The following is a 26045-nucleotide window of genomic DNA, read 5'->3' as shown; positions in this document are numbered from 1 at the left end:
ATCCATGATCCAGGAAAAGTAGGAGGAGATTGGTTGCCGATAACCCATAATCCCCCTCGCTCTCCCCGTCTCTCTCTCTCTCTCTCTCTCTCTCTCTCTCTCTCTCTCTGTCCTCCACACACAGGGCTCTAGTTTGCTTTTAAATTAAATTAAATGATATTTTAATGACATGAAAAGTAGTTCTGGGGATTGTGTGAGTTTGATAAGACCCACTCAACCCCCGAGGGAAAGAGGGGATATACATTTAACTTCAAAAAAAAAAAAAGAAAAGAGAGAGAGAGGGAGAAAAGCCTAGCTACAGTGAGCTTACACTCCCAACTGAGAACCACCGCCCCCCCAAACCACCCCAGCCCCCCGCCATTTAAAAAGAGCACTAGAAAATCAATATCTCTCTGCATAGGGGTCAGAAGGGTAGTTGCTCTGGGAGAGGTGACAGATTTGCTCTCAAACACAGCCCCCTCCCCCCCCCCTTCCCCCCTGAGCTACCCCATCCCTACTCCCTCATCCCACCCAGAGGAATTCTGCACATTTTGCCACCGAGATGCGATATTACACAACCTGCATGGAAGAACGCGCTGAGGAGACAGTAGCCGATGCCCCCCCCCCCCCCCCACAAAAAAAAAACAGGGGCGGCACAGCAGTAACCTGCACCCACGCTGGACTCACGAAAACAGCTCCAGACAGCAACAGGGACTACACCAATTTTACTTCATCATTTTATCTGACTGTTATTAGCCTGGCCTTTTCTGCTTGATTTATTTTTATTTTTTCTTATTAGTTCACATTGTTCATGTCTCTTACTATTTTTGTTATATTGCTTGTTTGAATTGTTTTTCGTTATTGTTGGGTTATTTTTCGTTTTGTGTTTTTTAGGTGATGTTACATTCTGGAATTTTGTTTACTGTATACTGTGCTTTAAAAACAATTTGAAAATTAATTTACAAATACATGTATAATAATAATAATAATAATAATAATAATAATATTCTTCTTCTTCTTCTTCTTCTTCTTCTTCTTCTTCTTCTTCTTCTTCTTCTTCTTCTTCTTCTTCTTCTTCTTCTTATTATTATTATTATTATTATTATTATTATTATTAATAATAATAATAATAATAATAATAATAATGTTAAATATTATGAATGGTAGCTTCCTGATAAAATGACTTGTCTTTTATACTACACTTCGGCATATTTTAGTTTTATTCTTAATAGCTTGCACTACCTTTTTAATGTGAATTGCACATATTGAAACGTATGTTACAAATTATTATTATTAATAATAATAATAATAATAATAATAATAATAATTATTATTATTATTATTATTATTATTGTTGTTTTGTTGTTGTTGTTATTACTATTATTATTATTATTATTATCATTATTATCTTGCTTCTAAAAAGATATCCAAATATTTAACATTCTGAAATTAAAAAAAACAACATTTTCTTAAATTTAGGATGCACTGAGAACATTATACAGCCAGAGAACATTATACAGCATAATAATTACATCTGGTTTCATATTTTTCTTTTGTCATAATTGTTTTACGTCCCAGTGTAATTTATAAATGACCGGAAGATTCCATTTCCTGTCTTGTGCAATTGCTTCATTTTCAGTTTCAGGAGAAATAGCTCTCAAAATGGTGCACAAATTGTCATTTGAAATACGGATGCTTAGCAGAAAACCATAACAACATACAGATTGATATTTTAATTAAATAATGGCACATTTGTAGCCATGAATATTGGCCATAAACTAAATAGCATGATTTTACATCGGAATTGAGTTATTACGTATTGATTAGATTTAAAATGATAAAATGCCCAAGCCTTGACGTTAAATAGCAGGGGGTAAAAAGACCATATAATCTCGATAGATGTTTGTCTTAAGATTGTTAAATGCTATAATCGGTGATGTAAGACTCACACGCGCCGGGTTTTATATAACGTATCCAATTGCAGAGATAATAAGATGCCGAATCAATACGGTTTGAATGAAACGATAAGTTAAAAAGAGGAGGGGAGCCCCTACTGTAGCCTCTCATTGGTAATGAATACTGCAGTGAAGGTTGATGACTGTAATTATCAAATTGCTGTTTTAGAAGGCCATTGATTGATGTCATTAACTCAGTGAGTGTTTACTGATTGCAGCCCTCTTCTGTTTCCCCAGGCTGAGCGCAGGGAAGTCCTGGCACATCTGTTCTGATTAACAGCAGGAGAGGGCCATCAGCTGCTAGATCAACCTACTTAAGAGAGAGGGCCTCACACACTCACTCACACACACGCACGCGCACATGTACTTACGCACGCACACACGCACGCACATTTACTTACGCACGCACGCACCCACACGCACGCACGCAGACGCACTTACGTGCGCACGCACACACACACGCATACGACGTACACATGCACACACACAAACAAACACACATGCGCGCGCGCACACACATGCATGAACACACACACACACACACACACACACACACAGGTGCAGGAGCGCACGCAGAAACACTTGTGCGGGGCGACACCTCTCGCCCGGCGACGGGGGGCCACCAGATTCAATTATTTCAACAGGCCCTTTTGAGAAGAGGACAGGGATCGGTGGCGTGGCCCATTATGATGAACAGGGAGGGGGGCGGGGGGGGGGGGTTAAGTGCCCACTTTAAACAGCTCCCCTGGCTGCAAGCCCCCCTGGCAGGCCTCTGCGGGGGTCGGGGGGGGGGGGTGCCCGGTGCCGCCGCCCGTCACCGTGCCGCGCCAGGTCGTTCCGCCGCGGGGCCGTACCGCCGTGGCTAACGCTACGCCCAGCCGCCGTTTCGGTGCCCCCCCCCCGCCCCCCAATCTGCTCCACACCGCGACGGCTCAATGTCCGAAATAAAAACAGGCCAGCGCAGGGCAGCCGGGTCCAACTGAGCCCGAGACAAGAGAGAAAGAGAGGGAGAGAGAGAAGAGACAAATACAGAAAGAGAAAGGAGGAGAAGGAGAGAGGGAGGGAAAGGGACATGGGAGGATAGGGAGGAGAGGAAGAATGAGAGATAGAGAGGAGGGAGTGAGATACAGAAAGAAAAAGGAGGAAAGGAAGAGAGGGAAAAGAGAATAGGAGCGATAAATAGAACAGGAGAAAGACAGAGAGATGGACATGGATGGAGACGGAAAGCAAGAGAATATTTAGATTTACTCTCGCCTCTAACTGTCCCATCATGCTTAGGGATAAAAAAATATCAAAGGCCAGAAGGGCTTCTTTTGTAATAATTACAGACAAAGACGGGGAGTTAGAAAAAGATTTAAATAGATGTACATTATAAACTTAGGAGAAAGAGACAGAAAGAGGCAGGGAAAAGAGGGAGGGAGACTTTGAAAGAGGGATGGAAAGACAGAGAAAATAAAAGAGTGCACGGGGGGTATGTGCCCTCCTGCTGTTGCTACAGATCTGTCCTGCTCTGTCACACCCCAGCCCCCCCCGCCCCCCCGCCCCACCCCATATCTTTATCCCATCTCACTGCAGCCCTCATCACTGAAAATAAAATATGCCACTTTTTCTCTCTCTCTCAGAGGAACAGTGTAATCACATCCAAGGACACGTTTTTTTCTTCTTCTTCTTCTAAGCTGCTGCAGAGACTGATTATCACATTGAAGAAAGAAAAAAAAAAACAACAAAGAAAAGATGATTAACAAAAATACTAATATGCAGCGAGAGGCAGTGACAGATATTGAATTTAAATATGAGATCGCCGAGGAGCAAAGATGCCCAATTAGAGTGCAAGACTGAATCAATAGATACGCTGACAGATAGATTACAAAGGTAAATACATGATACATGCCGCTAAATAATTAATTGGACTGGGGGAATTTAGAAAGACAGTGACACGGAGGAGGAGGAGGAGGAAATGGCAACACTTTAAAATGCGTGTCAGCAGTACGGAGAAATCGTGTTTTACGCGCAGAGAAACCCGGCGCACGCTCTGTTCAGCACCCCGGCCGTGCCCACTCTTACACAGCCACAAGGCACGACGATCGAGTGATCAGTCAGCGGCCGGAAAATCTACGAAGCGAGGCATAAAATATTGTTTGTTTTTTTTTGTTTTTTTTTGGGTGGAATAATCCACAGAATCAGTTCTTCGGTGAAAAAGCTAGAAGTGTCAACGACGTGCACCCTGGCCAGATTTGGAGTTATTTTATATTTCCTCCGCGTACAGTGCGGCTGGGGAGGCTTCGGCGTGTTAAAATGCAGTCCGCGTTTGACTTTTTTATTTTATTTTTTTGAGACTCCCGTCATAACCGCCTGAATTCCCACTCTTTTTTTACAGTGGCGTCTGTCGAGCGGGCTCGTGAAGACGGGCGTACAGTAATTCACCGTCGCGGCTCCGCAATTAGCATTCCGCCGCCGCCTCCGCCGTCGGCATGCCGCACCCGACGCGCTGTGTGAAGAGACCCTCCAATAGAAAGAGGCGAGAGCGCGATGGGGCCAGAGCCGCGCTATCCTCCGCCATTGTGAAAAAAAAGAAGGTGTCACCGCCACCCGCCGTGATTAGCATCCCAACCTCGGGGGGGGGGGGTCTGTCTGAGGGGCAGGGGAAAATCACGATCGCTTGCCCGCCTGATCGCAGGTCGCAACTCGTACAGCGACGAGTCGCGGCGCCACCGCTAATAATGTTCAGGAAGACAGAATGTATGCGCCTAACATTTCAACAAGTGCACAGGTTTGCTGCGGTTTTGCCACCTGTGTACTTCACATGATCCCTCCACCTGTGTACCGATATGGTTCCTCCACCTGTGTACCGATATTATTTCTCCACCTGTGTACTCATTATGGTTCTGCCACCTGTATACTGGCAGGAGATGGTGTTCTGGAGAGGACAGTGAGTGAAAAGTCCTGGTGGGTCTTCTCCATGGGGCGGGAAACCCATTTTGGAGGGGGCCCTTCTGACCTGGGGCCCTTTGTGGGCCCTCTGGGGGGAAGATGCCTTTCAGCACATCTGCATTACTGTGTGTGTGTGGGGGGGCGGCGAGGGGGGGGGGGGTGTCTGTCAGTAAAAATAAGCGGAGGCTTCAGGCAGTGCTTCAGGAATAGCCAGAGACAGCGGATCCGCTCGCTGGGAAAAAGAGACCCATAAAAACCAGGGGGAGGGACGCAGGGGTGCCCGTCCCTCCTGGCACCAGGGTGGGGGGCGCAGGGGGGGTCGCTGCGCCCAGGGCCACACAGAAACAAAGCCCGTGCCAGCTGCCCGATTCTACTGGGCCCAGCGGGCCGGTTCATCGGCTTTTATTGGGCCCGGTGACATCACCGCCGCGTCTGACGTCCGGCCCGTGGGGGCGGGGCTGACCCGGGGCCTGGGAGAGCCGATTACGAGCGAGCGGGGTGGGAGGGGGCGATGAGGGGGCTCTGCAGCTGGTAAGGGAGGGGGGGGGAATAGCACGGCGCTCGTTAATGGCGTGTTCTCAGGGCCGCCGTGCGAGCGATGGCGGCTTCCTCAAACACACTGAGGGGTCGGTGGTCAGCGCAGCTCTGATCCCTCCTGCAGACAACTCTGTGCCACGGCAACAGGTCTAAATGAGGACAGGGGGGCTTTTGATTGGACGACTCTGATGAAACTTACAATTCTGACCAATAGGAACCGACGGCCCGTTTCAGCGTTCCACCGGGCCGCTCTAAAAACAATCAAACCAGCCGCTCTGCCGCTAACGTTGCCGCCTCGAACCCGCCCCCGCCGCGAAGGCGGGCATTTTCTCCAGTGGTGTTTACTTCAGCCGAGCCCCAGCTGCTCTTGGGAGGCGGACGTCGCTGCTCTTCATCTAATTTCCCCCCCCCCTCCCAACCACCCCACCCCTCACACCACCCACCCCCCCACCCCCCCACCCCCCACACCCCGTTCATTTCCCTAACAGTGGATCCCACGGCTCATTTCAATAATGGAGGCTGCCCACCAATCTGTGTCCAATTCAAGTGCCCGAGTCAACAAAGGCCCCGGCAGGAAGCTCTAATCCGGGGCCCGCACCGCCGCCGCACAATGGCCCCGCCCACCGCTCTTTAACACATTCATGACGGGCGGACAGACACCTGCTGCCGTCGGCAACCGCCCCCCCCACACCCCCACACCCCCCATCCCCACGCCCAGTCCACGTCCTGCACCCACAGAGGGGGGAGAAAAAAAAAACACATTTCCCTCATCTGCTGGCAATAAAAAACACTCCCAAGCCAACTGCTCAGAGGGCAGAAAATGGCTCTTCCCATAGTACGGGAGAAATTATTTTCTTAAAAGAGGGCTGTGTGATGTCACAGCCAGCGAAAAAAGATGGAAAGTCAATGTACTGTCCATCTGCTCTTCAAAAACACATTTTATTTGCCCAAAAGGATGTACAATGTATATCGTAAATAGGGCGGTTCGGTTCGTAGATCATTAAAGTGCAGGCTTCTGCGGCCGGGCTGTACAGTCACTTCCTGCTCTGAGAAAAGGGGACTCGCTGATTGGCACAGGATTCTGGTGGGAGGAGCCTAAGAGAACCGTGTCAGGCCGCGCCAACCTTTGCTGAATCTGAAATCAGATCAAATCTGAAATCTGCTTGCTTAACTGAGATAAAAACGCACCGAGCCACGATGGGCGGAGCGATGCCCGCAGCCGGCTCATCCCGAATGTGATGGGGGGGGGGGGGGGGGGGGGGCACACCCACTGGGCGCTGACAGAGCGGGCGAAGCCCCCGCTACGCTGGGTCGCTCGGTCTTTAGCACGTACGCTAGCTCAGCTCAGGCCGCGGCCGTCGCCCGCACACGCGTGGTTTCGACCCGGCGGGCTGAAGCCAGAGAGGAGCATGAGAGGGTGAAATGGCAGACAGACAGGCAAACAAAGCCTTAGAGGCCAGGGACAAACAGACTGGGGGGGGGGGGGCATGGGGCTGGGGAGAAGGGGAGGGGACTGGGGGGGGGGGTTCGGTAGCATGATGGGACAAGCCTTTTAACATCTGGGTAAGCACGGCCCGGCCCGCAGCAGCCTAATTATTAGAACACTCTTACTTAACTTAACCTGGCCACCAGACCGTGACGAGGGGGAGATGGGGGGTGGGGGGGGGCGGTGGGGGGGCGGTGGGGGGTGGGGGGGGCGAGGGAGGAGGTGGAGGAGGAGGGGGCGGGGCTCCCGATTCGGAGAGGATGACAGTGTTTATCTCCTCGGAGGCTCCGGCTGGTTTTAACCCCTCGCCTGCCGGAGAGGAGAGGGACGGGCGAGGAACAGGCGGAGGGAACCGATCGTTATCGAACCCGCTGACTTCTCCCCCGATGCGAGGGGGGGGCGGGGGGCGGGGGGGGGGGGGCGACAATTTGCGGAGCAGCCATTCAGCACACTTACGCCGGGATCTCCAAACAGGAAATTACTTTAAAGCCTCGGCTGATATAAGTGCTATTAGCGGAAAATTGCCTGAGCCCGCCGCTGCGCTCGCCCCTGCCTGCGTAATGTAACTTATGAGCACCATTCTTAAAAATTAGGGTTTGGACTGCAGAGGGATTTCAGTATTATGAGGATAAAGGGAAAATGGGCAGATCGGGGATAAGTGGCGGCCGACTCAAGTCCCCGCGTCGTCATGAGCATTACGAGCCGGGAAACATCGCAGAAATATCGCAGAAATATCGCAGAAATATCGCAGAAATATCGCAGAGAAGCACGCAGGCAACATGTCCCTGGGTTTCATCATTCAGCTACCTTAAGCAAGACTCTCACCTCCCTGCTCTCACTCCTTATCTTTTTTTATCTCTCCCTCTTTCTCTCTTCTTCATCCCTCTATTTCTTCCTCTCTCTCTTCCTGTCTCTTTCTCTCTCTGTCTCTGTTTCTTTTGCTCTGTCTCTATCTCTCTCTGTCTCTTTCTGTCTCCCTCTCTCTTTCTCTCCCTCTTGCTGTCTCTCTGTCTCCCTCTCTCTCTCTCCCTCCCTCCCTCTCTCTCTCTCTCTGTCTCTCTCTCTCTCTCTCTCCCTCTCTACACACACTCACTCTCTCTCTCTCCCTCTCCCTCCCTCTCTCTCTCTCTCGGTATTGGGTACCCTGTGGTGACTCTCTCTCTCTCTCTCTCCCTCTCTCCCTCTCTCTCTCTCTCTCTCTCTCTCTCTCTCTCTCTCTCTCTCTCTCCCTCTCTCTCCCTCTCTCTGTTTCTCCTCTGTCTGGAGGCCTGCGGGCTTCGGGGCTGGGCTCCCAGTTCTGTTATTGTCTCCGCTCCGCGCAGCCGTTCCCCAGCTCCCAATATCTCCCCCGAAGAGCAGCACACAGGGGTGCGCGCGGTCCCGCCGAAGACATCTGCTCTTTGAAAGAGGAACGACATGTTTAAACAGCTGTCCGGGCCCGCTGCTCTTTTGAACGTTCTGGAAACGGGGAAAAACGGGGGGGAAAAAAACGGCGGGATGACCTGGCCGCTCGCGACGCGTTCCGCCCGGGCGAGATCGAGGAGCGCGTCGGCGCGCGGGGCGCAGAGCCAGCCAGACGGACGGACGGAGGGAGGGAGGGAGGGAGGGAGTGGGCGCTAGCAGATAATTGGGAGCCAAAAATAGATGGACGGGCGGGTGATTGGACGGACGGATATAAGCGACTGGAAAAACAGCCAATTGGGGAGATTCTGAGAGGCGAGGGACGCACGCGGACGGCTCGCGCTCGTTGCGGCGGGGTCGCTATAGCGCCCGCAATGAGGAGGCCGCGCCGTACAGGACCGGCATTCCGGGGGAACGGCTAACGGCGGTCGATAAGAGATAAAGAGGAAGTCGCGACCTCGCCGCGTTCCACTCGCTCCTCCTCACGGAAGGACGACGCCGCGGCGATAAAAGCGCGATTAGCGGCAACGAACGCGCGGGCGATTCAGCCGCGCCGGAAAACAGGAGGAGGAGGAGAAAAAAAAGAAAACACAAACGGGATTTTAAGGCCGGATCCGTTGCCGTGTCGACGGCAAGGCCCTCGTTGTCCGGCCCGTCCGGAGAGTGGCGGCTGCTTTCAGCCCGGGGTGCGGGGGGTTAATGGGGGGGGGTAAGGGGGGGTAAGGGGGGGGGGCTGCCAGGCACCCGGCGGCGCGTAAATCAGCGGGAATTTATGGAGACAGGCCGAAGCGGCTCAGGGGTGGGTCACGTCAGGAAGGAAGAACACGTGGCCGCGTTCTGTTGTCTTAAGGATTCTTCTGTTTTATTTCGGCTGCTCAGGAAGGAAGCCGGGGTCTGCGTTTCGACTCAGCCCCCTCCGCTGACTGCTCATCCCCTCCTCTTCTCTACTTCTTTTATCTCTCCTTTAATCTGTCTCTCTTTCTCCCTCTCTCTCTCTCTCGCTTCGTCAGACTGGCAGGCTCGGCTCCTCTGTCTCTGCTCTAAATGAGACAGTGTGGGGAGGTTCAGTGTCCTGTGTCGGGTTCAGCACTTCAGTCTGCCATGGTAATTAGGGGTGACGAAAACCACACACACACACACACGCGCACGTACACACACATGCACGCAAGCACGCACACATACACACACACACACACATGCACGCAAGCACACACACACATGCACGCAAGCACACACACACACACACGCGCGCACGTACACACACATGCACGCAAGCACGCACACATACACACACACATGCACGCAAGCACACACACACACATGCACGCAAGCACGCACACACACACACATGCACGCAAGCACACACACACACATGCACGCAAGCACGCACACACACACACACACACACACACATGCAAGCACACACACATACATAGACACACGCACACACGCACACACGTACACACATGCACACACACATGCATGCAAGCAGAGACACACACACATGCACACACACACACACACACACACACACGTATACTCGCACATGCACGCCCTCACATACCCACACACACACACACACACACACAAACACTCAGATCTCTCCACAATTTATCCATCTCTCCAGAGACAAAGAAATTCCACCAGACTGACTTCACAGACTTCGCACTCTCAAGTTCCTTCTTTTTTTTTTCTTCTTTAATGTGGCCTTCTCCTGCCGCTAACGATGTATTTGGGATAACGTTCTGACTGACGTGACTCCGTATGTTCGCAGTCACGAACACCGCCCCGGTTTAACTCAACCGAACCTGACGGCTGCATACGTAATCGACTCGAATTAGCGATATCAGGGAGCGAAGCCTCTAAATGTGCGGACGACACTTACAGGCTGCCACAAAGCCCCGCTCGGCGGGCATGGGCGTTTACGCTAACGCAGTAGCATTCTGTTACGACGGCGCATTTTTAACAAAGAGCTTTAATAGCTGACAGAACCTAAGGTAAATAAAACGGGGGCTGACGTTCCACTGGGAGGATCTGGAGCTTAACACAGAGGGGTCACTGTTCCCGGGGCGACAATGCACACCACGCTATTCGGTCCACAGGAACCCGCTTTAAGTCTCTTATATAAAAGTGCTGGGAATTCAATTGCATTAGAGCTCTTGGTGGCTGTGACTTTAATCTAATTAGATACAGCTACCAAAGAAGAAGAAGAAGAAGAAAAAAAAAAAAAAAAACCAGCTTCCAGCCCTCAAAATCCGTTTTTTTTTTTTTTCCAGGCAGATCCCGACCAGTGACTCCTCGTGCCATGCTGGGAATTCTGAGTCCCGCTGCTCCCTGGATCCTGCTACCTGTCCTCTCAACGAGGGAGAGGAGAGCTAGGAGACTCTCTCACTATCCCCCCTCTCACTCTACATCTCTCCCTTCTCTCTAATTCTCTCTTTCCTTCTCTCCCTCCCTCTCTCCCTCTATCTGCCCCCCCCCCTCTCTCTCTGTCCCCCCCCCTCCCCCCACTCTTTCACACTCTCTCCCTCTCTCTCCTTCTCTCTCCTTCGGTCTCCCTCTCTCTCTCTCTCTCTCCCCCCCACTCTTTCACACTCTCTCCCTCTCTCTCCTTCGTTCTCCCTCTCTCTCTCTCTCCCCCTCTCCCTCTCTCTCTCCCCCCCCCTCTCCCTCTCCCCCCCGTCTCCCCCCTGTCTCCCCCTCTCTCTCTCCCTTAATCCCCGCGCTGAGATGCAGGAGGGAGCCCGGCGCGAGCGTGTTTTAATCTGATGGTGTGAATGTCAGCTTACTGCAGACGAGGGGGCCGGGCCGCTGTGGAGGAGCTGGGTAATTGCGAGGGTGCTCAGGCCCGATGGGCTCAGGCTGTCCTCGCTAATTCCTGTTGGTATAACCCAAACGCCCCAAATGAAGTGCCCTACTTTCCTCTGGGGTCCCTCCTCGCACTCCCCCAAATCCCCTCCCAGAACCCCTCCCCCCTCGCTCCCCGCCCTGCCACACCCCGCCCCGCACGCACGTACGTAAAGCTACCCAACTATAAACAACTTTCTCAGCGCTCTCCTCCGACTCCAGCCTTGATACAGAATAACTCTCTTTCTATTTTCTCTCTCCCTCTCTCCTTCTCTCATCAGCTGTCAATCTCGGCGCTGAGAGCTCCTCCGGTTGTCTTTCCGTGTGATCAGTTGCCGCCCGTCACCAAACCCTCCCCCCCCCCCCCACCCCACACCCACCCACCCGCACCCCCCCCCCCCCCCCCCAACTCCTCTCTGATTTGATCTGGGGCTCATCCGCCATGCACTCCTCCACAGGGAGAGGGAGGGGTGGGGGGGGGGAGGGTGAGGGGGGTGGGGGGGGGGGAGGGTGAGGGGGGGGGGTTCAGATCTCTTCCTCCCACGCTCACAGCACATCTCGCTGGCTCCGAGAGCGCTAATGAGCTCCTGGTCTCATTGGCGGGACTGACTGACGCATTCCCTCCAATCTGTCGCGGTATCAGATGGAGGGCTTTGAAGAGTGAGCGTGCGGGGCGGGCGGGGTGTGTGTGTGTGTGTGTGAGGGGGGGGGTGGGGGGGGCTTAGCAGCGTCCCACCCCCCTGTTGTCATCTTTTACGCTGGCTTTTCCACCTTTCATTTCAAAAGTTCGGAGCCTGGCATCCCTGAATTATTTGCAGAGAAAATCCGCAAAACTGATTTTGTTAGTTTTTTTTTTTTTTTGACCTGAACTCCTCAAAATGGGACAACACTGAACAATAGCTAAAATAATTTGCTGTACGTGACACTTGTCAGTTTTTTGTCAGAAACCAATGAACACATCTTGTCAGCATGCTCATGTTGGTTAAGCCAGTGTCAGCTCTTGTATCAAGAGGCAATTCAAAGGAAAGAAGGAAATTAGGAAAGCCATATGTGCTTCAGTGGCAGAAGTAGGAGTGGTTACAGCTAGGCGGCAAACCAGCGGGGCATGAGTTTCAATCCTAGGGGGAGACACTCTGGCTTTGCCACTGTACCGTGGAAATTTACCTCAGCAAGTGAAACCGAAAAGGAAGTTAAAATGGCGGGCGTGTAATACAGACGGCGAACGCGCGGATGCGAAGCTGGAGCTCTCGGCTCTTTCTCAGGCTGACTGAGCGGACCACACAATGACAGTAAAACGGAGGAGGAAGCTGAGAGCCGGGGGGGGGGGGGGGGCAGGGGGGGGGGGGGGGGTTGGCGGCTTCATAATGAGCCAAAAAGAGCACTGGGCCAAATGAACTCCGCTGGTCAGGGAGTGATAATATTTCAGCGCTAATACTTGGGAGTGAAACTCAATGCGTCAAGAGTGGAGAATGGAGTGAATGAGAGAGAGGGAGAGAGAGAGAGAGAGAGAGAGAGATGTGTGTGAGCCCTACGGTGAGTGTGGCCGTAACAGAGGCGAGGGAGGGAGGGAGGGAAGAAATGAGAGAAAGAGAGAGAGAGATAGAGAGAGAGAGAGAGAGAGAGAAAGAGACGGAAGCAATGCAGTGTTGAGCAGAAGAGAGGGGCCTGTACAGAGAATGGCAATGAGAGTACAAGATTTCAGAGTGAGTGAGAGAGAAAGAGAGAGAGATGGAGAGATAAAAAGAGAGAGAGAGAGAGAGATGGGGAATGAGGGAGGAGGGGAGGATCGGGAGACCGGGGGAGCGAATCGGAGCTGGTGAGACTAAAGCTGAACCCCTGGAACTGTTTTTGGATTTCACACTGGCTGCCGCTGCATTTCTGGTTAAGGGTTGACGGGGCAGATTACTGGCACTGAGGCTGCAGCGCTTCCCAAACAGCTCCTTACGCTTCTCAGCGCGATTCGCCCCGAGCAGCTACCGCTATCGTCAGACACTTCCCTCCCGAAATTTCCCTTCCCCTCGCGGGGAGACCTCCTCCAATGGCGGCTCCCCGGCCGTCCTCTCCGCCTGCAGCGCCAGCGCGGCGGCGTCGGGGAGACAGGCGCGGTGAACTGAGCCTGAGAAGCGCAGAGCCGTGTCACCGTGTGATGTCACGGCGCGCCGCGGCGCCTCTACGCGGCTGACACCGGCGCAGTTCCGCGCTCCGATGCGAGCGCACTTCCTGCGGGTGTCAGGTTTTCCGGGGAGTGTCGGGACGCGCGAGAGTTGAAAGGAAGACGCGTGCAAACACACACGCGGCGGCGGCGGCGGCGGACAGAGGATCTGTTTTTCCCCTCAGGCTGTTTTCCTGTTTACTCACTGCTGTGTTTGTGGTGAGCAGTGCTAGCAGGAGACATGAGAGACGCGATGCGCGCACTCAGAGTTCCTGTGTACCTGTTCGGAAGGAAAAAACGCTGGGCGCTAGGAAACGCAGGTGAGGACGACCGGCAGGGCGGGGTGTGTGCGGCTGGCGGAGGTAAACGAGGTTTGGGGGGAGGGTGTGGTTGTGTGGGGGGGGTACTCACAGCGCTCGATGCGGTCCTCCGGGCTGGACGACGGCTCGCGGTCGGACAGCAGGCCGGACACGGCGAAGATCTTCTTGCCGGCGTCCTCCACCACGACCTTGAGCGCGCCGGGCGAGCTGGACGGGATCTGGGTGCCCGTGTAGTCGTACTCCTTGCCCTCGGCGTCCGAGTAGCGCAGGTGGGGCGAGGCCTCCGCCTCCAGGCAGCCCTTCAGCCGCTTGGCGGGGGTGAAGGCCGACTGGTAGCCGCCGCCGCCGTCGCGCTCGTCCGGCGGGGAGGCGAAGGGCCGGAAGGCGCCCACGCCGCTGTGGTTCAGCATGCTGATGGGCGAGCAGTCCAGGCTGGGCGGGGCGAACTGGTGGTGCAGGTGGAGGAGGGACGGCGGGAAGTCCCGGCTGGGGAAGCCGCCGGGGACGGCCCCCTGCCGGTGGTACATGGAGGCGAAGGTGTAGGAGCCGTTGGTGAAGGGCAGGTGCACGTCCTTCTCCACGGAGGCGGGGACGCCGAAGGGGCGGGGCGGCTGGCAGGGGATGGAGGCGTCGCGGCTGGCCTCCGCCGTGGACGCCAGCACCATCAGCGCCGGGGACGCCAGCGGGTTGGGCAGGTAGGAGGAGCTCTCCATCTTGAAGGCGGCCCGGTGCAAGTCCATCTGGGCTCCGGGGCGGGTTTCCTCTGGGGCCGGGCGAGGGGACGGGGGGCGGAGAGAAGGCGGGGCCTTGGGGGGGAGGGGCCGAGAGAGACGCGGGCGGGGCCGGCGGAGGAGGCGGGGCTTCACTGGTCGGAGGCCGAGGGTTTCAGGGACAGGGGGGTCTGGCGAAACCGAAGGCGAAGAGGGGGCGGGGTGGGGTCCACGTCACTGCCGGGTCATTCTCAGAAGGTCAAGTCCTGCGGGGAGAGGAGAGAGAGAGAGAGAGAGAGAGAGAGAGAGAGAAAAGTGAAACTCAAAAAAAAAAAAAAAAAAAAAAAACCTTCCCTCAAAGTACTTCAAACGCAATCCTGTTTTTTGAAGTCCAAACTTTCCTCAGACTCTGTCGTTTGGACGGGGCGCGCAAGCTGCTCACGTCCCCCGTCTTCCGCCGCTGGGCCGGAACCCCATCTGCGGCAGATAAGGGCGGAGCGCTGGCGGATCAGATAAGCGCTGGGGCGCGCTCGCGTGCTCGCCCGCCGCGCCCTAATGGGATTCCTCGTCGGGTCTGATGGCTGCGGCGTATCTAACCGCCATCTGCACAGGAAATCTGACTGAATGAATAAATTAGCTCCAATTCACCTTTGACCCCCCTCCCCCCCCCCCGGCACGGCAGGAGCGAAACAGACCGGGATCCTCCCCGGGGGGGGATAAGACAGGCGGGTGGGATCGGTGGACGCGCGAGGGGAATTTAATTTGTTTTTTTTAATCTCTAAGGGCGTTTTGAAGACGGCCCTGCCCGCCGCATCGCGACGCGTAGGACCGCCGCCGCCGCCGCCGCTGCCGCCGCGGACTTCAAACCCCAGCATTCCTTTAATCAGAATCCGTATCGACGGAGAGCTAAACGGCCCGTGAAAATGACAAGAGCTCTCCCAGAAACGAACGTCACCGCAGATGTGCTTCTAATGAACAAATGACACACAAAATATTAAACCCGAGGGGGGGGGGGGGGGGGGGAAACACCAGAGAGAGCGTACGGTGCTCTCCCCAAATCAAAAAAGACACCTGACTTCCTTTGACTGGCGTTCGTGTGAACAAAAAAAAAAACTGCGCTTCGCCGTTCATCATGCCGAAATAACACACAGAGGAAGGACGTGACAAATGCCCGAACCGAGCCCAACATCGGCCCCGCATCAAAGAAACTGTGAAGGAATGTTCCAGAAATGTTTTTTTTCTTTCTTTCTATCTTTCTATTCCCCCCCCCCCTTCCCAGAGATCAGCTGTCCAGAACACTCATTTAAATCAATTTAAAATCTGATCTCCACACTTACACACCACACAGCTTCCCCCATAAATAAAAAAAAAAGCCCCTTTTTACAATATCGCGTACATGGCAGGGGAACGCGGTGCCTTTCCTGTCTCTCCGCAGAACGCGGGCGTCATACAACACCGCCGGCGGGCCGACGGGGGGCCCGCCGAACGCATCGTTACACCGCCTCCCTCCTCCAATTTAGTCCTGAAAATAGCGCGTAAAAAACACCCCAATAATAAAGACCCTCTCCCTCTCTCTTTCTCTCTCTCTCTCTGTCTCTCTCTCTCCTCCTTCACTGGCAGAGCCCTTTTCCGCTCGGTATCAAGCCTCAAATAACCTCTAAAAAAAGCGAGTCGGGCAGGTGGCGATAGCGAGGTAATGCAGTGATAAGTGCCCAGATATTTCAATTTTATCATCATTACCATCAGCGCGGCGCGGCGAGTGCGAAACTGACAATCCAATAAGAGGGCGCGGGACGTCCCCCCGCGCCGGCAGAGAGGGGCGTGCGCGGGGCGCCCGAGCGCCGCACGGACGCGCTAATCATTTCTCCTCCTCCGCGCGGCCCGACGGACGCCTTCCCCCCTAATACCCCCCCCCCCCCCCCAAACCCCAACCCCCCCCCGGCGTGTGGGATCGGCGGGAACAAATCTACTTCTCCCCCCCGGCAACCCGAGGGGGGGAGAGACGCGAGGTGCCCGTCGCCGCGTCCTGACAGCCGAGGGACCGCGCTGGGCGACGGGCGGAATATTCGGCTACCGGCCTCCCTCCCTCCCTCCCTCTCTGTCTCTCTCTCACACACACACACACACACACACACCTGCTTACACACACACAAAGTGAGCACAGTATGCAACATACACATCGTGGACTTAAATATAAATAAACTCAAAACGAATGAACAAAATGATTGTACGTTATTAGTAGTGTGTAATTCATTATAACTAGTTTCATAAAAATAGGTACCGTTGTTACGTAAGTAATAATACCAAAGGTGTGATAGTATTCGCTGTAGCAGTAGCAGCAGCCAAGGTAATAGTATCGTAATTAACTCCAACACTCCACACATACTGCGAGTCCCAGTTCATATATTCTTACTGAACACCCCCACTTGTATTTTTCTTATGTTATAGTTCTAAACCACTTACTGAATTTCCTGTAAATATTGATATAACTGATTTCCACTACACGGCAATGGGAATGTTATATATTGTACATTTAATCTGTATGTTTTGAGGACATTATTGTAAAAAAATAAATGTTATGGCCAAAGAATACATGTTTTCTGCACCTTAAAATATACTAAGGAATCTTTTTTTTTTAAAAACATTAGGCTACTAGTTACAAGATGTCATCTAGTAATTACACCAAAAGGACCGTTTCAGAAATATATGAATCTTGAAATAAATATTTACTCTTAAACCCGTTTTCGTGTCTTACATTTTTTTAATTGACGACAAACATTTTTAATCTGCCAAGCGGCAGACTCAAGTTCAGCCGAATTTCCCCCGTGAAGAAAAACACTCGAGAAAAGTCAAACGGTGGAAAACGAGCGAAGATAGAGACACGGCTGTCAAAGATAGTTCACTTCTGCTTCTTTTTGTGAAAGGGGGGGGGGGGAAAAGAATGAAATGGATCCAGACTGACGGAATTGGACAGTCAAAGCTAACAGCAGGACGGCTCCTGAAAGCAAACAGAAGGGAAAGTTTGGGCTGGGGAGGGTCTCTCTCTCTCTCAGCTCCCTCCCAGTAGCAATACCTTTCTCTGCCCCGTCAGTAAATTTACTTATTGTTGACAGCCACTAAGGTGGGTTAAGTACCACTCAAGCATTTTATTAGAGAGTAGGCCAGACGGTGTCATTCGATCCCCTACAAAACACACAACGTGCAGGGGGGCCAGCGGAGGACGAGCCAGGGACCGCACACTGGGGGCGGAAGCCTTTATCCCAAACACAAGCGGAAAACCGAGAGACGTGACAACGACGACAGAAACTGACCAAAAAAAACAAAAAAAAAAGATCAGGGACATATTGTTCGATATTGCTCCAGATCACAGACCAATTTCAGAAAATACAATTTTAGTAGCCGATTAGGCCAGCTCTCCCTTAAAATGTGCTAAAATGCCAACCATTTCAAACACCTAAAAAGCACTTGAAGCTGACATTTTTTTTTTTTTTACAGCCTCGGCTTCCAATCAATGCAGGCTGGTCTATTATTGATAACGATGGCCGAGCAGGGAAAAGCCGCTCGGCGGGGTCACTGACCGCTCCAAACCTGCTCCTTTTTTTCACGGGAACAAGAGAAAAAAGAATAAACAACCGCCCGGAACGCCTCCCGCGCCTACGCTCAGCCGACGGCGGGAACGCAGAGCGTCGCCGAACGTTTAGCGAAACGGTACGAAGCGGCGCTAATTCACGCCGCAAAAGGCTCTTTCGGGGGGGGGGGGGGGGGGCGGGGGGCGCTTGCTCGCCGACTCACGCCAAGGTGGGCGGCTAGCTCTGCGTTCCAGACGGCTGGCGCGAGGCGGAGGCTGACCGAAGGGGCCGGTCAATACTATCGAAAAACACCGTAATTCGCCGCCGGCTGGGGGGGGGGGGGTGGAGGAGAGACAGGACCGAACCGGCAAAGTTCAGACATCTTTCTGAATTAGCATCAGGAGTGAAACGCCGCCACTGAAGGTGCCGCTCTACGGCCAGGCCAGGCGCGCGTCAAAAGAGCCGCTGTCACTCTGGAGCAGAGGGACACGCACTGATTTAGCATGGGAGCAACCCGACAGAGAGTAGGGATACCTGGGAATTGTAGTGGTTTAGTATCGGAGCACCCAACAGAGAGTAAGGGATACCTGGGAATTGTGACAGCATAAAATTATGGTACGAGCCGTACGAGTACAAACTGTCCCGTGGAAATGATACAGTAATTACACACTACGCAAGTTCCCTTGACCATGAGTGAAAACTCTTAGTTTGAGTCTGATTTTTATATTTGGACTTTAGCATTTAAAAAGCCACAGATACAAGCTGGTCAGTCTTACGTTCGACATTCATTTCTCCTTATCTGTCCAGTATGTTACACGTGTTAAAAAAACCCTAGTATTACACTCAGCTTTAAAATCCCAAACGAGCAAAAAAAAAAAAAAAAAAGGTGCTTTTCCTGCAAGCTGGCGGACATTTGCCCGTGAAATAAACCGTTCGAAAGTTGGTGGGCGCCGGGGCAAATTGATTCATTACAGAGGAAATCATTGTCAAAGTTTGCTAACCTGCCCGGGCTAGGCAGTTCAGGGGCTGATGCTCTGTTTGCCTCATCCAAATCACCTGAGCCAAACTAATTCCCGGCTAAGCCCAGATTATTTGTAAGGTGTCTGGCTCCCCGAGCTCAAAGCGAGCCCTGGACTACAAAGAGCCCCGCTCTCGCCCCCCTCCCCCCGCGCCCCCCCCCGCGCCCCAATGCAGATCACTTCTCCGGGAGAAGAAGGCAGGGAGGGAACAGTGAGATTGCCCCCTCTCTCTTTTCTTCACCCCCACAGCCTTCCATGACTGCATTCCCAGCAGAGCGAAAGCCGTTTCCCTAGTTTACACAGCACAGAAGGCACTGCTGGCCAACCACTGGATCTTAATAATAGATAACACACACAATGAAAGAGGCAGTCAGTACCCCCCCACCCCGCCCCCCCCCCCACACCGAAGCCGCTGACGACAACTTGTTGGCCGGCTGGGCTTATAAAAAAGGGGCTCGGATGGACTCGGCCGCCGCTGACCGCGCTATTCATTACGCTAACCGGGCCGCCGCGCAGGCAGCCCGCTCCCCAAGCTCGGGGAGAAGGGCGAGAGGAAAAAGAAAAAGAAAAAGTTTTGAAGAAAAAACCGCGCCGCCTCTCCTCCTCTTTCTGTTTGCTTATGGAAATGAAGGACCGGCCAGGAGTTTGACTTATTTGAAGCTCCATCGCTTTTATTCTCCATCCCCCCCCCCCCTTCTCCATCCCCCCCCCCCCCACACCCCCACCCCCCTTTCCTTATTTTGTCGGAATGCAAGACACTCAAAGCAAACATCGCAGTTCAAAACTCGTGCAGCAGAGATAGAGATACATGTCGATACACTGACAGGATAAACAAATCCTCTGGAGTTTGGTGTCCCTCAAACTACGCCTGACTGAGTGGCAAACATCCCCATTAATGCGTTTTGCATTCCGGGGGTGAGCATATTCCCTCTGCTGAGTTATGGCAGTGGAAAGATAACAAGCAAAATTAGAACAGGTGAACAGATACCCTTCTCAAATTGACTTGTCACCAGTGCGTTGCCAAAGCCTTCTGGGAAGGCTCTGAAACTGAACTTCTTTTCCACCGCTGTGAATCTACATCTAAACAGCTGATAAAAAAGGTGAACATATGCTAAAAAATTTTAATTAAAAACTTTATCTGTCAGCTTTCTGTTCTGTGCATTTATAGAAATAGTTCCTAAGCAAACCGTCCAGATAATATTCAGTCTAATGCATTAAAAAAAGTATTTTCAATAGCTAAAATGTTCAAAAGCATGGAAAATTGTGAACTGTAAACATAAAATCTAGTATTACACAGCTCAAACAGTGTTTCTATAAATATATCTCTTTTTTATTTTTACATACCAGTATTGAGTATTCTCCTTGTATGTGCAGGAATACCCCCAAAACTAGCTGATATAATTTTGCCTGTGCATAAAAACATTAATCTTTCCTAAATAAATATATAGTTTACCTGGTCACTTTCGTAAAATCTTATCCATTATCAAAATTCAAACTCCAAATGCGTGCGTGTGCGCGAGGGGCAAAACACCGCAGTCAGAAAAATGTCCATCCTAAAGAAAACAGGCTGCATCAGGCGGAACACACACATGCTAATTCCGCACATTAGAGACCCGTATGAGGGACGCGTCGCGAGCCCTGCTATACGCTCTCTTAAAGAATGATACCTCGCGCTCTGATCAATTCCGCTCAGATCTGGAATGCTAAACATTTTAGGAAGCGGTAATCTTGCAGATATAGAAAGCAGTGCTGAATAAATTGTCGCTACAAGGGTATTTATCTCCGGAACATTAAATGCAGATACTCTTCTCTATGCTGGTCTTTTTTTCTTTTTTTTTTATCAACAGGGGGTACACATTTTTCTACAGACAAATGCAGGCATACAGATGTAGTTTTGGACAGACAATCTGATCTTCATATATATAATACATACACATTCACAAATCAGGGGTACATTTTCAGAAAAAAAACAATAAACCGCCCATTCCAATCAATATAGTTTTTTTGTGCATATAACAGACATGCAATTTATCTTCCACTGCACAATGTTTAAATTAAAATACTTTTAAAAAACAAAAAAAAAACACTTTTCTCAAAAACAAATTACCACAATAAATGTAAGCCCTGATTGTACTCATTGCGTAGCTACGTCTGCGCGATAGTTTTTACCAACGAATACCGTGATGGCGAGGTTCTCAAACGCTTATTATAGCTACTGCACACAAATATGAAATAGGCGAAGAGGATGTCATTTGGCGGCTACACCGGTAATCTTCCGCGCTCCGTGCTCAAGTCCTACTCACACCTGTCAATACTATATACCCTTGAATAAATTTAAAACACATGCGGATAGGCAATACGAAGCTGTCAACTTGCATTGATCAAATAAAAACATGTTTTAAAATCAACCCCTCCTGCACTTGATATTTATTTTTAATCGTTTCTTTTAATTACTCTTCCCTCCCGCCATCTGCATGACAAATGTGCTTTAAGTGAAGTGTTTATTAGCACATCACAATATGCGAATGGGGTGAGAAAATGCTGCTTTTTAAGTAGGTTTGGGATAGAGTCCATGTTGATGGGGTTCTATATATCAAGGACCATCAGGCGACTGCAATTATGAAAATCTATGCTTAATTTATTCTCCATGTCCACTGGATTTATGCACCGGAACCCTAAACAAGACGACGCGTCTCAAGCAAAGTAGCCGTTTTATAGCCGCAAATGAATTCAAGGTTAAGACGGCACAAGACTACAATTTCCATTTTCTCTCCTTTTTTTCCTTTTCCGCCCCATTCTCCAACTTCTCGTTCGACGACAGCGGAGAGGGGGAAAAAAGTAGCTAGTCTCCCCTTAATTGTTCTCCGGAAAGAAACGGGTGTTTCATTCCGCCGGCTAGCTCTCCGACTTTTAATTCCACACAGCGCACAAATCCAGATTAAAATAACTCTAACTATTGATCTGGGCACTGGAATCGACATTAATTTTAGTTCACTTCTCACTTTGCAAGGGAATCAATGGAAAGCAATAACAGCTGACATCGTTGCTGAAAGGGAGAGAGAAGGAAGACCGGGGATGGAAATCCAAACCCCGACAAATAAATCATTTCGTACTTTTCCTTCAGCCTCGACTGTCTCTTTCACCGTCTCTCCCCGGCTGCCGCTGGTGAATCTGACACCGAGCGCCGAGTATCTCCCCTGCCCAGCATTTATCAGCGGGGCTATCCGTCAGAAACGGGGAGGGGGGGGGGGAATAAAGTCCAGAACATATGCGATCGAGTCCTGGAGTTTGTGTGCGAACAGACTGTGGCCACAACATTCTGGGCGTAAACAGAGAGTTGATTGGACAGTCACTTCAAAACCACAATTTCTATGAAAATAAAATATTCGAAAGGAGAGATAGGCTACTGTCGATGTAGGTTTGATTTTTTTTAAACCCAGAGAATAAAATCTCACAGGCAGAGAAGTTTTCACTCCGGAAATTCGCGAGAACGTGTAGGCAATTTTCACGCAAGCTCCTATACTGATGATATGGGAAATAATACAGGCCTAATAAAAAATAACTACAGAGACTTTATTGAATAATATCACTGTTTCCCTGATCAAGTCTCAACATTTATCAATTAATTACATTAGCCTGTTCATCTCAATAATGATTCTCAATTAACAAGTTTAATAGAAATTCACCGGTCACCACAGCCTCGGCAGACGACAATTCAATTGTTCTATTTGCCAGAGATTAAATGCGGAAAACCACTCAAGGGGAATAAAGAATGCTTTGAGAACAATACAGAATTTGTAAATCACCAAATGTAAAAATGTTTTTCTTTTATCATTCATGCAACTATAGCTGTCCGAGACTTGCTGTTTTTTTTGGTATCTTAATCGCAATATAAAAACATGCATTATTTAATGCCTAATCTGAACGAGACAGTAAAAATGAACACAGTTAAACGCTTGTAAAATCCATTGCCATTTTTGAGAAAGCCATGCTGAAAGCCGCTGTTTATTACATATACAATTACAAAATACCCTGAAATGAACAATACAGATTTAACAGCATCTCTGCGCACTTAGAAAACACAGGGCGGGCAAAGCAACCTGCAATAGCCCAAATGATCCCTTCAGCAGTAATTAAACAATTGCTCTCTATGCGGAAAGTACATCTGTAAATGTTCTGTCAAACCAGAATAAAACAGTTGTTATTTTCTAAAAGATAAAATAAAATAATTTTTTAAAAGCCAAACAGAGAATGGCCCAAAAATAAGAAGATAAACCAGGCGCAATGGATGCTCCTTTTAAACTGGAGCCGATGTTTATTTCATTACTACACCCCATACAGTGTATTTAATAATAATACACGAGAAAACAAACTATTTATTTTCCGAGTCAAGCTGTTTTAATTTAGAACCTATTATACACGACCAGTAGCATAATTATTTCCCAGACCGCAATGATATAACAGGCAGCAACAGGTCTGCGTGCAATAAAACGTTGCAATGAAATATGTAAAAGGTTACTTATTTCATATATTGCCATGGCTAAGGCTAAATCCACGCACAATTCAAAACATGAATTACAGTTTCAAAGAAGTCACCGAGTCACCATAAAATCGAAAACGGATTGTGATTTCCAAATAAAGGGAAAGGTCCAAAATTACGCAAAATTCCAAGGCCAGGTGTCCATTTTACTGAGTGAAATAAATAACATATTATTTAAGAAAATCTAACGTGTATAGACCAGGATATTTGTTACAAATACTGCATTTCTCAGAGAAACATTTATTATCCCTCTAATTGAAGAAGAAAACCGTCTAATGCATTGTGATTGTTATGTGAGCAAAGAGGCACTTGTTCAGTGTACCAAATCTAACTTTTAGGTATTTAGGCACAATTGTAAATTATGCTGGACATGTCACGCTTTCTGCCAGCTCGTTTTCAGCCTTTCAGGACAGAGGGAACGGTCCAAATTCTATTCAGTCATCTCAGACAGGACATAAATTGTACCGCTTCCTTGTAAACAGGTGTTTCCTTTTGCGTGCTGAAGAGCCAGGCAAGTTACAGATTTGAGACATCATTGTTGTGAGGAAATCAAAATTGAACACTGGCACCTGTTAGTCACATCCCACAAATACGCAGACGTTTTGCAACAGCAAAATGGGCAGTAGGTTAAGTCAACTTTCGAATGCATGCACAATCAAACGCACCTATCCACGCGCACACAAATCAGTCTACATCTGTATATGGTTTTATTTTATATAAAATGCTAAATACTCTAGATATCCGTCCCTATTAGTATTACTGCAAATCTGTTGGACATCAATGTCAATATGAACAACCGTACTTTACAAATATAAAATGTGCTGGAAAAAAGTTATTCCCTAAACGACACATTATAATAAGAAATAAAGTGAGTGTTTATGAACACACAAAATAACACGGTACCTTTTAAACAAGATCTAAACTTCGGAATAAAAAGATGCTCGTTTTTAACCGTTCAACCAATACTATATGAGAAAGATAACAGTTTCCTGTGTAACATAGTAAATGCATGACTTCATTCATGCGGAAATAACACCTATCTATATCTACATATCTTCTGCGTAGATAGATAGATAGATAGATAGAATGAAGCCACAGTCGTTCTTTACTTACGGTTACATTAAGATGTATATGTTTACCCAATTAATGGGTACAAATCAACAGGAACAGTCCCGAACCAATTATTTTATTATGACAGCACGGTTGTTGCCAAGCCTTGTAAATGTTTATGAATATGTAGCGAGCGTTGTTTTATACAAGTCTAAAAAGCTCAGTTCTGGTGGACAGTCCAGCAAGTTTTAAAAAACTTAGGAGAAACGACTATTCACTTTAAAATCTCTGCCAAAAAGTTCACGAACAATATATCCATGGCAACCGAAAAACCCAACACACAAGCAAAAAAAATGTATAAAACTGGTTAAAGCGATTCCGAAACTATTTTAAAGTCTTACGATTGGAACTGAATGCACGCGGACACTGAATATGTCACACGTATTGAAGATTAATAACAAAAAATAATCTTAAAAGTTAAATAAAGCAACATTGATCAATAATAATTCATAACAATTAGCAACAATAACGTCTCTGTGCAAAGCAAAAGATGGCCCAGCTCTACGGGGAGAAAAACTACCAGAAAACAATCAATCACATGCGTTCATATTTTAAAGTCAGCCAAACAACATAAGGAGATTTTTCCACCTAAGTCACCATGGAAGTTAGCAGACAACACGATCCCAGCGACTGAAGATCAGATAAAAAGCAACCCGTCTTGAGGCTTTTGGAGTACTTACGGCGTTTAAAGCAATCCCTTTGGAGGTCCGAGATGGCTTTTTTATCCCCACAACAGACACTTCTCTACAGCAGGCTTGTTGAGGTGCCGGAGATAGCGAAGTCGCGTGGAAAGGAAAGTAGTTGCACCGCGCAGGAATGATCGGAGCAGGTTGCCTTGTAATAGGTTATCCGCGCGTGTGTGTAGAGAATGGTGTCAGTTACATGTACAAATGAGAAGGAATTTGGATAGACTGGCAAAAAAAAGGAGAAAAGGAAAGATATCGGGTCTGAGGTCGGAGAGCCGTTTGCAAATAGCCTACTGTATAAGGTGCAGTGCTGCCGCTCAGCGCCTGACTCGCTCATTGACTGACATTCTCTCTCGCTCTCTCTCTCTTTCTCGCCACCCTCTTTCTCCTCTCCGGGGGGGCAGGGAGGGGGGGGGGGGGTCTCAGTGCCGCTTTGTGAACACTAAATGAATTATCTTCCAGCTTCGCCACTGAAGAGACCATGGGAAATGAAGTCTACTGCAAAACAAAATACAAAAGCATATTTTAACTGCCCTCTTGCAACAGCGCGATAATGTTTCGGTTTTTTTTTCGGCCAATGGCCACAGTAGCCGATTTATGTGGCACGCGAAAAAGAGGCGGATAGCGTTCTAACAAATGTGTAGATGCGCCGAGGGGTAGGGTGTCTGTGTAACACTATAGACATTATGGTCACACGGGCAGTAGAAGTTATTTAATGAAATGAATGATAAATGGGTAACGCGACGACTTTCCGATAGGCTACGGTATAAGTACGGCACACAGCTAATGGATTGGTTTGCGCA

General features: G+C 49.7%; 1 protein-coding gene across 7 annotated transcripts in view; it reads right to left on the bottom strand.

Moving 5' to 3' along the window:
• rnf220a (ring finger protein 220a) overlaps nucleotides 1-25585 on the bottom strand; it is a 181345-nt gene extending 155760 nt beyond the window's left edge. For 3 of the 7 annotated variants that reach the window (XM_035423650.1, XM_035423651.1, XM_035423655.1), the window contains exons 1-2: nucleotides 25237-25585; nucleotides 13700-14584 (exon numbers count right to left, since the gene is read on the bottom strand). In XM_035423650.1, coding sequence (XP_035279541.1) covers nucleotides 13700-14348 — 649 coding nt within the window. In that variant the 5' untranslated portion in view covers nucleotides 14349-14584; nucleotides 25237-25585. The remainder of the gene's footprint in view (nucleotides 1-13699; nucleotides 14585-25236) is intronic. The other 4 variants (XM_035423656.1, XM_035423657.1, XM_035423652.1 and 1 more) reach the window with 3 other exon arrangements.
• Nucleotides 25586-26045: the final 460 nt, after the last annotated feature.

Source organism: Anguilla anguilla, chromosome 6, assembly GCF_013347855.1.
Source record: "Anguilla anguilla isolate fAngAng1 chromosome 6, fAngAng1.pri, whole genome shotgun sequence".
In the NCBI taxonomy this organism is placed as follows: domain Eukaryota; kingdom Metazoa; phylum Chordata; class Actinopteri; order Anguilliformes; family Anguillidae; genus Anguilla; species Anguilla anguilla.
This window is presented reverse-complemented; position numbering and strand designations above follow the sequence as displayed.